The following is a 13918-nucleotide window of genomic DNA, read 5'->3' as shown; positions in this document are numbered from 1 at the left end:
TTCCAATTTAGGCACCAAAAGCTTTTTACCTGGGAGACCGCGAAATTCCCAACACTGGGGAAAGTGCACACAGCTTTCTAGCCCCGGGCCTGTCAGACTACCATGTCCAGAGTTCCCCGTGGGTCCCCTACCCGTCTTCGCTCATACGGTGAGGAGAGAAACAAACCTACCTGCAGCTCAGCGTGGGGAGGGTGGGTTCACAGGGGGTGCTGGGTCCCAGGACTGGAAGGGGAGCAGAGGAGGAACCCAGAGGGGACCCAAGGGCCTAGTTTAAGGAGCCGGAGATGCGGACCCAGGTGCTGGCCTCCAAGACGGGCACAGAGCTGCGGGATCCGCGCAGAGCCTGGGCCCCACCTGGGTGTGGAGGAGGGGCAAGGAGGGCCAACGGGCTGCCCCGGCCCGCCCCGCACTGGCGGCCAGTGGGCGGGCGCAGGCGGGCCCTCGGGGGTGCGGCGGGCGGGAGCCTCTCCGCGCCGGCGGTTCCCGAGCCTGGAGGCGCCGCGATGACCGCTCTTCGCCGGGGCGAGGCCACCGAGGCGGGCAGGTAAGGGGCTTCTGTTCGCTGGGCGCGCCCTTCAGGCTCCCGGAGTGCGGGCTCTGCCCCGGCGGGGCGCGGGGCGACGGGCCCGACCCTGGGGCGTGAGGGGCATCCGGGCGGTGCAGGGCACACTCCTTGGGACGCCCCCGCCCGCCCCGCCACCATCGCCACTCACTCGTTCATGCCCAGCCATATCGACCCCTGGTCCGGACTGACCCCCGCCCCGCATCTGGGCTTCCCAGCTGGCCCTCGGAGGGGTCGGCCTCCCGCCTCTTGCAGCCCGCTTAGCTACTGTGGCGGCCTGTGGCTGCCCAGGAGGCGGCGTGGAGCTGTCCCAGCACGCTTTGGCCGCACCCGTGCTCCGGGCTGGTGCCAGCCTGGCGGGCTTGGGTTGATCTCTCAGCCTCGAGATTGATCCAAAGTCGCCCTTAGAGGAAGGAAAGTGTTCGCAGCTAGGAAAGGGATGAGGAGGTAGGGCAGGCGGGAGGTGGCGTTTCAGGAGACATCAGCAGTTGTGGTCTACGAGGCTTGGGGCTCTGAGTGTGGGATTATTTGGGGAAGACTGAGCCAGTGGCTAAACCTGTAATTTCCTTGCCCAGGCCCCAAACCCCACAATCACAGGCACCCCTGGCCAGCTAGCACCGGCGCGGGTAGGATGAATGTATGAGCCCTGTGCCCACTCCAGAGGGGTGTGTGGAGCTGGTGAAATGTTTTGGAGTTCCCTTTGTCTAAGTTGCCCTTCTTTGCTCCGCGTGCCCCTCCCTTCCCCAATGATTGTTTAAGGGTGCCCGTCCTTGCAGGGACCAGGCTCCTAGGGAGTGGGAGAGAGTGCCTGACAATTTATGAGGTCTTTGCCCATGTATACCTCAGCTGGCTTTGAAGTCCAGCTCTTTTCAGAGCAAAGACTTAGCGTTTGCAGCAAAAGGTAGAGTACAGGGTGTAGCTCCCCTCCTGCAGGTAGGGGCCTGGTATGCCGTCTCCGCCGTCCTCTGATACGCGGCTGGAGTCCATCCAGTCCACGCTGCCAGACACTCTCAGGTCTGAGGTTAGACTTTGACAGGGCCAGTTAAGCAGTGAGCATCTCTGGGGCCAATGGGCAGGTCTAAAGGGCAAAGCTGGCAGAGGCTGCTACTGAGCACCCTGGAGAGTTTCTGCTGGGGCCAAATCCAAGCTCTCCTTCCTGACCTGCCTTTGGGAGAATTTTCTGAATAGCCTAGAGAACAGCCCAGGCCCTCTCTATGCCTGAGGTTACTGGTCCTTTCCAATTCTCGAGCTTAGGTGAGTCCTTAAAGCCTTGGTGCAGACCAGAAAGGCCTGTGTGCCAGGGTGTCCTCCCAGGGGGACACCCGGAGTCTGAGACTGGCAGTACTGAAGATGCATTTATGCCAGCCAGGCTTCCTGAAGCTCTTCCCCTTGCCTGCTTGGGTGCTCTGCCCGGTCCTTAACCCGGTCAAATGGTTGCTTTGGCCCTTGAATGCCACCTACTCTATTTATCAGACCAGAGGGGAAGGCGTTGCTCCAGGAATCAGAAGTGAGTTCTAAGCTTCCTGCTGGTCCTATTTTACTGTGACTTAGAACAAGTCAGATCCCTTCTGTGGGCCTACTTTGCCATCATAAAGTAAGGAAATAGGACTGTGGACTCGCGAGAGCTTTCTCCATTCAGTCATTCAGTAATTCTGCTAACTAGCCCTCAACTTCTGAAGGAATTTTTTTCATTTCTTTACATAATTTTTCTTTGCTATGACTGGCTATGGAAAGCTGTGATGTCACGAATGGTACAGCATTCCACTTTGGTGTCTGAGTCTGGACACCCAGAAAATAATTTGCTTTTCTCGTTTCCTGAAAGTGAAAATAACTCCCCCCAAGGCTGCAGCCATCTCTGTTGGGAGGGTGAGTTTGGCATGAAGTCAGTCTTGGCCACTGTGCAGCTATTCACCTGGACTGCGGGGCATCACTGTCACCACCTGTTACCACCAATCTTTGAAACTTTGATCAGTTCCCCAACTGTTCACCTAATGTAGGAAAAGGAGGAGGGGAGGGGTAGGTGCCCCCAGGCATGGCCTGGGATTTAAGTAGCTGCTTCCCCAAGGAGAACCTGTTGGGCTCGGCATAGAGTTCAGAAGGAAGGTGCTCTTCCCCAAAATGTAAACCCCTACAGGGAAAACTGGTTTCTTCTCTACACCACAACTACATTAGTTTAGAAATGTTTGGTCATTATTTAGGACTGGAGTTTTAAAACCTGTGGAGGTTGAACTGCTCTTTAAGTCTTTGTCCTAAATTAGTGTTTCCTCAGGTGGTGTTTAATATCCATTTAAAAATCGCATTATTCATTTTTTAAACAGACATTTGTTTTTGGCTGGCACTACTTTTTCAAATATCTGGAATTAAAAGCACATAAAGAACTGGTTTAAATCAAACATGAATTGCTTTTTCTCCTAACATGCTGACATGACACGTCAATGGTAAAATTGTCAAAATCCTGCTTGTATTTCATTTCATCGGCACCCCTTTTTTCCTCTGACTTAGGGTCAGAGCAGCAGTGTGGGTGGTATCTCTGAGCAAACAGGTGGTATGATTGGTTATGAGAATTTTTTTTTCTCTTTTCTGTAGAAAAAAATTAAGTACTAATATGTGTTAGCATTGACCAAGTTACTCAAAACTTCTTCATACCAACCCAGGCCACACAAAATGCTATTTAAAAATTATTTTTGAATCCTGAAGGGCTATCTAGAAATTTTATTTTAAAATAATCCAGGGACAATACCTCAGAATTGACAATACTGGGCTTCCTTGATTACCAAAACGTTGAAAAATGTTTATATTTTTAATCTTTTTATTGTAGAAAATTTCAAACATATACAAAAGGAGAGAATAGTATAAGCATGGTGTGCCCATCACCCAGTTCCCACAGTTACCAAGTGAGCGGCCAGTCTCGGTTCCTATATGCCTCTAGTCTCTCTCACTGCTGGATTATTTTGAAGCGAATCTAAGATTTTATATTATTTCTTCCACAACTATCTTGGTGTTGATCTATAAAAGACCAAGTCCTTTTAAAAAATTTAACTGCAATACTGTTATCACACCTGAATAATAACAGTAACTCCTTAAAATCATTCAGTAGCTAGTCAGTGTTTAAAATTTCCCCATCATCTCGTAAATGTCTTTGTACCATTTGTTTATTTAATAAGAATCCAAATGAGGTTTATACAGCTGGCTGGCATATTGAATATATCTCTCTATAATCTCTTGTAATCTATGGGTTCCCCTTCTATTTCTTCTTTTTTTTTTCTTGCAAATTATTTGTTTAAAAAATCAGGTTATTTGTCCTATACCATTTCCCAGCTTGTTGATGTTTCAAATGTTCCTCTGACTCCTGTATTTCTTATAAACTGGGAGCTGGATCTAGAGGTTGGTTGGATTCAGGAGGTACAGAGCACTTGAGGGAGCACAAGAAATCTGGTTATTTTTCTTTGGGGGATGTTATTAGCCACTGATGATTATTTCATTTAGGCTATTATTTCGTTAGAGACTGCAAAATGGAATTATTACTCTAATTCTGTTACTCCATCATTTATTCCTATCATCTTGAATCTCTCTATAAAAAGAAATGTCCCCTCTTCAACTATTCGCTTACCCAGAGGTATAGCCAGTACTACTTGAAAAATAGAATAAATATTTAACTTTTTCCGTTTATTTACAAGTTTTCAAAATAATGTAATGGGTTCCTAGTATCTACCAAAGTTGACCAGTGAGTCATTTTTGTATTATTATGATCTCATGGGTTTAAACATATTTGATATATTTCAGTCCATTTTAGACATCAATCCTTCTGATGCTTTCCATCTTCCAGTTGGCTCCTGCATCCATGTGCCCTGCCTTCAGTCTTTGATGGTTTTCTTGCTTTCTGGTATGATTAGATATTTTAGGCTCAATAGTGCATTTCCTGCTCCAAATCTGGAATCAGCTATCTCTCCAAGGGGTGCTGGTTTCTCTTAGTGGGAAATGGTTTTTAGAGAGCACAGTCTAAACACCAGGGGTGTTTATTGCTACCTGAACATTTATTTTTTAAAGTAATCTATTTTGGAGTTCATATTTTAAACCCATTTTATTACTGATCAAATTAAGGTTGTATTTCCTATCATTCTTGGAGTCATAGGCTACATTAAAAATCTAATAAAAGTGAAATGCTCTCTTTCCAGAAACAGGTCCCTTTGTTCAGACGCAACAATTTTGCCCCAAATTCCAGGAGTTCACAGACATGCTCTGCAACTCTTGCCTGGACTCCAGGGTCCATTAGACTGTCAGTCAGAGTCCATAATGATGGAGGAAGACCTGGGAGTTGAAAGCAAGTGTGAAAGCTAATGGGTTTTGCAATATCAGACCCAGGGGAGGTTAGGAGTGGTCATGGCCCAAACTCTGTACTGGTCTCACCAGCAGTTTAGATCAAGGAATGAACTTGAGGACTAAGGTTTGTTCTTCGGTGAAGGATTGCTAAACAGAGCAGGCTCCATTTGGGTACTGGAAAGAACTTTCTAATAAGCCGGGCTGCAGTGATGTGTCTGATGGATAATATTCACATGTAGGCACACATTTTGAAATTCCTTGTGCCTACTTGCAACCCCACCTCTATTTCACCCACTCTAATGTTTATTTGCTTACACCAAGGTTCTTGATACGGATAATACTAAGTTTTTTTTCCTTTTAAGTCATTCGCAGATATCATAACAGGAAGAGGCTGAGTTTTCAGAAAGACCTGGATTCACATCCTTGCTCCAGAAGTTACTGCTGGCTCTGAGCCTCCCTTTCTTCATCTATAATACAGACTAACATCTGGCCCACTTGAAAGGTTCTCAGGCTCTGTAATGGTCTGGCACACAGTTGGTGTTCACCAAAAGCTATTTTCCCTGTGGTGCCTCCAGCTTTGAGACTCTGAGACCAGGCATCTCTGATGATTGAGCCCCAGCTCTAAGGAAAGCTTGGTCTGGTCTCCTTTTCAGGGTGCACAGTTGATTTTTCTTTTTAATAAACATTTTATTTTGAGGTCATTGCAGATTCACAAGCAACTGTGTGAAACCGTACAGAGACTATGTACCCAGTCGCTTTCACTGGCTCCATTCTGCATAACCATAGCCCAATAGCACCACCAGAAAACTGACATTGATAATTGGTATGATCCAAGGACCTTATTCTTATTCAGATATTACCCATTTTACATGCACTCGTTTGTGTGTCTCTGTGTGGGTGTTTTATTACATGTGGGGATTTGGCAAAGTTCATTTTTAAAATCAGTTTCTTTTTCTGTTGGGTTCTGAGGGCTTACATGTTAGAAGAATGATGTTTTAGGAATTTGGAATTTCAAAGGTATCTGTGAATCTTACTGTGCCCTTGGAATAGATTTTTTCTTGCGCTACCCTTCTTTTTTATTCTTTTCACCAAATGAAAGTAATTTATTATGATCATAAAACTTAGGCAAAGTTCATAGAAAAAAATAAAAAATACCTAAAATCCCAACTCACAATATTATTAGAATTTTGGTGAGCATCCATTCCACGTGTATTTTATTCTGCATGCTGTTCTATGTAATCCTTTTTCCAATGTTCTATAATGCTATCTTTCCATGTTAATATAGATGTGTTTTTAATAAATTTTAATAAAAAACTTTTAAATATAATTTTTATAGTTGCATTAGCCTTCCATTCTATAAGTAAACCATAATTTGTTCATGCCTTTTTTCTTTTCTAACTATACTTCAGTGAACATTCTTATACATATTAAATTTGTGTCCAACTACATCTTAAGAATAAATTGTTAGAAATGGATTTTATGGGTCCAACAGGTATCTCCATATAAAATGTATGTACCTTTTCTCACACTGACCTACACACAGTAGTGAGACTGCCCATTCACCCACCGTGTTGATTTGATCAACAGTAGATATTATTAAACTCTTCAGCCTTTGAAGTTGAGTAAGTAAAAAAAAAAAAAAGATATCTTTTCTACCTTTTATTTTTAAATATCTTCATTGTTTTTTCCAACTTTAAAAGTATTACATGCCTGTTATAATAAGTTAAAACAAAACAGAAATTACAGAGTAAAAATCACCCATAATTCTTTCCTGAGTTATAATCCCTACTGTTTGATATATTATTATATTTGATATTTTTTGACCCTGAAGTATAGATTTTTAAACTTTATAATTGGATTATATAAATGGATTATATCTTACTTGCTAATCTGTACCTGTTTAACGCTAAGCAGCACATTTTGGGCTTTTGTCCATATAAGCACATGCAGCTATACTCCAATCTTTTAGTCAATTGCATAGGTATCTATTATAGTGATAAAATATTATTGTGGTATTTCCACTTTTCTCCCCATAATTGTTAGCCATATAAATATAAATTTTTGCCTACTTGCCTATTTATTTCCTTATACAAGTTCCATGAATGGAGTTATTGGATCAAATAATTTGTTTCTTAAAGCATTTGATATATGTCAGGAAGATTAACTCAGTTTTCAGTCCCAACATGGGATATGAACAGCGTTTATTTCCCACAACCTTGGTAATATTGAGTGGTATCGTTTTTTTAAATGTTTACCAATAAGATCGATAAGAGAAAAATTTCTTCTTTTCTGACTTTCCTGTTCATGTTCTTTACTTTACAATCTATTAGATTGTTTACCTTTTTCTTGCTGGCTTGAATGAACTCATATGTTAAAAACACCAATTCTTTACCAGTTTAAATTTTGATGTACTAAGGTTTTAAATTTCTATGCGATTGAATTTTTGGTATGTTATGGGTTTTATACCTTGCTTAGAAAGACTTTTCCTGATTTTCGAATATTCTCCTCTATTTTATTTTAGTTCTTTATTGATTTAGAAAATATTTGGATGTTTTATCTACCTGGAATTGTGAATGGTAACCAGTAGCCCCAACAGCATTTATTGGACAATCCATTCTTCTTTTACTTATTTGAAACACCTTCTTCACTATATACTAAATTCTCAGATACCCATAGGTAATGTTCTGTTTGGACTCCCTCTTATGTTCTATTGATCTATAAATCTTTCATAAGCCAGTAAATTCCATTTTATTTTAGTTGCTCTAGCTTTGTAATTTGTTCTGACATCTGGTAGGGCAAAGCCCTTGCATTAAATTTAGTATAAATACACTGCTTTAAGATTAACTTTGAATCTTCCCACTCAAGAACAGAGTTTCTCTGTCCATTTATTAAAGGCTTCTTTCATATTATTAAAAATATTTGTGGTTTTCTTCTCATGGATTTTCTACATTTTAAAAGTTTACTCTTGAGCATCTTGTATGTGTTGTTGCCATATGAATAGAATCATTGTCCCAAACATGTTTTATAACTGTTTATTGCAGGTCTACAGAGAAACTATGGATTTTCATGTTGATCTTGATCTTGTAACCAGTACAATAAGAATGAACTTCACAAGAGTTCATTAGGTGTCTATCCCCATCACAGCTCTGCCTCGCCCAGGGCCCAAATAAAGAGTATCTGGGCCACTTTCTTACGATTTTTCCGTTGATTTTATGTCCTCTAGGTTTTCCTTGCCTTTGTGCAATGGCTAGAACCTCCAGAACAGTGTTGAATACTAGTGGCGAGAGCAGGCATTCCTAGGGGGTTTCCACCAGTTAGACAACCTGGGGTTCTCCGTGGGGGAGGAGGTCCCAGGACCCAGCAGGCCCCTTAAGGCCAGGTCATCACTCACTTATCTGAACTCGCAGCAGGAGCGCAGGCGAGCCGAGCTGGCTGGAGCCTGAGCAGCGCGGAGTCCACCCTGCTTGGGGCTCCCAAGTCCCGGCCCGCTGCCGGCCCCGACCCAGGACGGGGACCGGACTGGGGCGCGGGCTGCCTTTTTAGGGAGGCCAGGAGGCGCGGGTGCGGCTGCTGCGCCCCGGCCAGCCACCCGACTCTGCCCCAGCTTTTGCCCTACGGACCGTCCGCCCTCCCCGAAGGGCAGGCCGGGCGGGATCTGTGGCTCTGGCCCCGGCGCTGGCGCGGAGGTGCTGGCATTCGGGTGGGGCTGCCCTCTGCGCCCGCGAGCCAGCGCTTCCCGGCTTCTTCCAAGGGCAGGCGCGGAAGAAGGACTTGTGGTTCGGGGGCTGCGGCGAACAGACGCCCCAGGGGTGGAGGAGCGGCAGGTGAGACGGCTGGGGAGCGGGGCACCGGGCAGCACCCCCTCCCTCCGAGCCGGCAGACGCGCCGCCCAAGGCAGCAGGCGAGGAGCGCGCATTCCCTTGCCCTTCCTCCCCGCCAGTATCTCCGCGCTCTTTCCCGGCCAGGAAGGCGGGACCCGGGGCCGGCGTGCTGCTGGGCTGGCCGGAGACCCGGGCTTTCTGCTGGGCGCCGCAGCAGCCTCAGGTGTGCTCGAAGGCCTGTCCTCACTGCCCGTCCCGGTCACAGCCAGCAGCCTGGGGGGAGGAAGGAGAAGCCGACCTTTTAGCCCCTGAGCCTGGATTCGCCCCCGACTGCTGCACCCCCACTGCCCTGGCCGAACCTGCTGGTGCTCGCCCTGTAGCTGAAGTGGCTGACTGCCTTTCAGTCTTCCTCCTGTTTGGCCTCTCAGCAAACTTCAGTGCTTTCCGTTCCCCCTTTTTGAATCACAACTTTGGCTTCCACTTTGTATACCTGCTTTTCTTTCTACTTCTAGGTTCACTGTCCCCTGCTCCTCCTGGGGACTCCTCTTCCTCCTCCACACAGTCTTTTAAGTGTTGGGGTTCTTCAGGTCCCAGACTTCCCTCCACCCCCTCTGCACCCCCCTCTCCCTCCTGACATGTAATTCACAAGCCATAAAATCCACCCTTTTAAATGGTTCCATCAGTGGCTCTTAGTGTATTCATAAAGATGGGGTTTCATCACCGTCAAAAGAAACCCTATGTGCAGTAGTCACTTCCCGTAACCCCCACCTCCACCCCCAGCACCTGGCAACCACTTAGCTACTTTCTGTCTCTATGGATTTGCCAATTCTGGAAATTTCCTGTACATGGAATCACATGCTATGTGGTTTTTGTGACTGGCTTCTTGCACTTAGCATAATGTTGTTAAGGTTCATTCATTCTGTAACATATGTCAGTAGTTCATTCTTTTTTATGGCTGAATTATATTTCACTGTATAGATATGCCACATTTTGTCTAGCCATTCACCATTTGTTGGGTATTTGGGCTGTTTCCATTTCTTTTGGTTAATTATAATGTATAAGCATTCTTGTACAAGATTTTGTGAGCACGTATGTTTTCAGTTCTGTTGGGTACATGCCTGGGAGTGGAATTGCTGGGTTTTATAGTAACTGTGTGTTTAACCATTTGAGGAACCACCAAACTATTTCCCAAAGCAGTTACACCATTTTGCATTCCCACCAGGGATGTATGAGGTTCCAGGTTCTCCACATCCTCACCAGCACCTAATGACGATAGCCTCCTGGTGGGTATCAAGTGGTATCCGATGGCGGCATTGAGCTGCATTTCCCTGATCACTAGAGATGTTTAGCATCTTTTCCTGTGTTTATTTGTCATTTAGTATCTTCTGTGGAAAAACACCTTTTCAAACATTTGCTCCCTTTTAGTTGTATTGTCTTTTTATTTTTTAGTCTTAAGAGTTCTTTTCTTTACATTTAAATGGAGGCTAAGAAAAACATAAGATTTACAATCTTAATGATTTCCGAGTTCGTTTGTACTGTATTGTTAAGCATACCATATTGTTGTGCAACCAGTCTCCAGAACTTCTTGCCAAACTGAAACTCTATACCGATTAAACAACTCTCCATTTCCCCTTCCTCTAGCCCCAGCAACCGCCATTCTACTTTCTGTTTCTATGCATCTGACTGTTCCAAATACTTCATATAAGTGGAATCATACCGTATTTGTCATTTTGTGGCTGGCTTATTTCACTTAATGATAATATCTTCAACTTTGTAAGAGTTCATTATATGTTCTTGATGCTGTACCCTCATCTGATATATGACTTCCCATTCTGTGGGTTGTCTTTTCACTTTCTTAATAATATCACTAGCAGTACGAAAGTTTCTAATTTTGATGAAGTTCAGTTGATCTATTTTTCTTCTGTTTCTTGTGCTTTTGGTGTCACATCTTAAGAGACCATTGCCTAATTGAAGGTCACAAAGATTTATATCTATGGTTTCTTCTGAGTTTTATAGTTATAGAGCTGACATTTTTCAGTAATTTTCACATATAGTAAGAGATAGAGGTCCAACATAATCCAGTTGTCCTAGCACCATTTATGGAAAGATAATTCTTTACTGCACTGGGTTGGTCTTAACAGCCTTGTTGATAGCTTCTCTTTTTTATGTACCCATTGTCCCTGGGGGATCTTCCTACCTCCTGTACCCATCCCTGGGCCAGTATTTCAGAAATTTCTCTCTCCAGCCTGGACTTTTCTTCTGAGCTCCTTGCATATACAGCTTGACATCTCCACTTAAAAGTTTCTCACACATGTTCAAGACTAAATTAGTGAACGAATGTTTCCTTCAATATGTTCTTTTTACAATATATTTTTCCCTTTTTTGTCTCAGCAAAACAGATCAGTTTCCCACTTGTTTAAGCCAGATACCTAGAGTCTTATGTGACACTTTTGCCCTTATGTCCCACATTCAGTTGACCACCAAGTCAGGTTGATCACATTTGGAAATACGTATCCTGAATCCATTCCTAGCCCTCCATCATCGCTGCACCAAGTCTGAGACATCATCTGTCTGCTGGAATACAATCTCCTAACTGATCTGCCTCCATGGAAAATTTTAAACATATTCCAAAAGAGGAGGGAGTTGTAGGGTGGATCCCCATGTATCCATCACCCAGCTAAAACCACCACCAACACAAGGTTGTCCCTATTCTTTCCATCAATATTCATCTTCTACTCCCTCTACCCCACCTCCTTTGGATTATTTTGAAGCAAATCTGTGTATCAGAGTGATCTCTGAAGCACAAAGTCAATAGTGTATTTCTCTTTTTGTATCCCTTCATTGGTTCCCCATTGCTTTTAAGAGAATGATGCAAACCCTTCCTGGGGCCCAAAGGGCCCGGCATGGGCTAGTGCCACTGACCTTGCCAGTATTATTGCTTGTCACTTGACTACTCACCTCTACCTTCCAGACACAAAGGTGTTGTTTATGCTCCTCATACATGCCGCACACCTCTGGCCTCAAGGGCCTTTGCACATTATAACCCCTCTAGAATGACCCCTCTCCAGCTCCTTACAACTGACCCCTATCTGATGGGCATGCACTGGCTATCAGCTCAAATCCTGCTGCTTCTTCAAGAAAGTCTTCTTTGCTCTCCATGGTTGAGTCAGGACTCCCTGAGAGAGGTTCTCCTAGGACACTGTGCTTTTCTTTCATGGCATATATTACACAGTTATAAATATGTATTGATTTATATAAATATTTGCTTCATGTCTGCCTCTCTCGCCAGGCATTTTGGGGATAGTTGCTTGCCTTATCCCCCTTAGTATACACAGCACTTGCACAGAGCTGAGCAAACAGCAAGCACTCAACCGGCGTTTGCAGAAGGGAGGCAGAGAGGCTGGCAGGCCTTTGAAGACTGTGTGCCTGCCAGCCTCTCCTAGGACAGGGGTCCTCCGACACAGGGCCAGTTCCTGACTCTGCTTTGATTTTTCCTCAGGCATTTACTTTCCCTCTTGGGCTCAGACTTTCTTGCTCCTTTGCAGAGGAGAAACTGAGGCCCGGAAAGAGAGAGTGACTTCTCCAAGGCCCCTCAGCAGTGAGAAGCCACTTCCGGGCCTGCCTCCCTACCTTCCTGTCCCCAAATCCAGGCTCTTTAAGGACGCTGTGGCCCCCTCAAAGCTGCCTGTGGCCCGAGTGCTTCTGAAGTGGGGGTCGCAGGGGGTGGTTGGGGTGGGTGTGCTGAATGGTGTCCATGGGTGGACAGAGCTGACTGGAGCCAGGAGTAGCCACACTCCCTGGCAGCCTTGCAGAGGGTTGTCTGAGTAGCTGGGGGTGTCCCCGGGCCCCTCCTCAGCAGGCCTGGCAGAGGGTGGCCATCAGGAGCACAGGGGCGCTCTGTTTCTTAATGAATGCAAGTCTGTTTTTAGACCTGAATGACCAGCTTCTTGTCTGGAAACGGCCAGGTCCCAAGTGGCCTGCCAAGAAAAAGTGGTCTGTGACCAGGTCCAGGGGTGCCAGCTCAAATATATAGCAGTGGGCACTATGGGACAAGGCCGGCAATAGGCAGGTCACTCTCTGCAGAACCTACTGCCTGCTCCATGGCGAGGTCTGGGCTCCACAGGAAATCCTGAATATTCCCAGGAGCAAAGCTTTTACGTTTCAGCTGTTTGTCCCATCTGTCTCCCTGGTGACTGTTCTTACTCTGCAGGCCTTTGAGCTCTGGCCAGGGAGGGGCAGCAGTTGTTGGCCTCCCTGGTGGAGGGAGGAGAGAGAGGGATCCTGAGCATGGCTGGGCCTGGCCTGTGGGAGTGCCTCCAGGTCCAGGAGGGGTGGGAGGTAGTCACCCGTATGGCCCAGGTGTAAAGAGGCCTCTCCTTACAGCCCCTCTCTGGCTGTAGTCACAGGGCAGGATCGGTCATGCAGGACACATTTGGAGCTTTGTGGGTGCAGTTTGGGGCCTGGTGGTGCCTCCTTCTCTGCTTCCCACAGGGAGCTACACGTCTCATTGTTTTTCAAGGTACACGATGGGACTCCTGAGCCAACTCAGCTCTCAGTGGTGCTGGCAGGGGAGGGGGCTTGAAGCTCCATGGGCAAGGCTCTGAGAACCGGCTCCCTCCCCAGGCTGGGGCCATGACCTCTCAGAGGCTCGCAGCAGTCCTGGAGAAGTGCAGGTCAAGGAGGGGGTTTTCCCTGTTTTATAGAGGAGCAAATGTGCAGAGGGTCCAAGCAGCCAGAAGCAAACTTGAGCAAGTTGCTCTCCTTCCAGCTCTTGTGTTTGTGCCCCAAGGCCCTGCTAAACAAGCCACACAGCTTATTTGGTAGTTATTGAGCACTTACTGTATGCCTGAGGCTATGTGAGGCTCTGGGTGAGAGAAGAATAAGACAGTCTAAGGGAGACAGCCGCCTGAAAGGCAGGGCAGCAGGGGAAGCTATCTGAGCAGATGCCTGTGGACACAGGGAGCCAGGCTTCAGGGAGGAGAGGCTTTTGGGAGTGAGAACGGGAGGGGCTCCGTCTTGGGCATGGACAGTTTAGCTAAGCAGGGTCCAGGCAGAGCCGGGAGAGCAGCTGCACCCCTCCCAGATGCAGGAGAGAAGTCAGCCTGAGCGCTTTGCTCCTGAAGTCCATCCCCATGAGGAGCTGCGTCTTTCTGGTGTGCTGAGAGAGTCCAGGCCTGGGTAGGAGGTCCCAGAGCAGGGAAAAGGGGGATTGAGA

At 46.2% G+C, this 13918-nt stretch overlaps 1 protein-coding gene across 3 annotated transcripts in view; it reads left to right on the top strand.

Moving 5' to 3' along the window:
- Positions 1-175: 175 nt before the first annotated feature.
- Positions 176-13918, top strand: part of GRAMD2A (GRAM domain containing 2A) — a 32707-nt gene continuing 18964 nt past the window's right edge. The window contains exon 1 of one of the 3 annotated variants that reach the window (XM_036907837.2): positions 176-544. In XM_036907837.2, the coding sequence (XP_036763732.2) occupies positions 285-544 (260 nt within the window). In that variant the 5' untranslated portion in view covers positions 176-284. Of the gene's footprint in view, positions 545-7892; positions 8707-13918 lie in introns of those variants that run through there. The other 2 variants (XM_036907839.2, XM_057488945.1) reach the window with 2 other exon arrangements.

The sequence above is a fragment of the Manis pentadactyla genome, chromosome 11, assembly GCF_030020395.1.
Source record: "Manis pentadactyla isolate mManPen7 chromosome 11, mManPen7.hap1, whole genome shotgun sequence".
NCBI classification, from domain to species: domain Eukaryota; kingdom Metazoa; phylum Chordata; class Mammalia; order Pholidota; family Manidae; genus Manis; species Manis pentadactyla.
The sequence above is the reverse complement of the archived record's forward strand: the minus strand, read 5'-3'. Positions and strand labels throughout refer to the sequence as shown.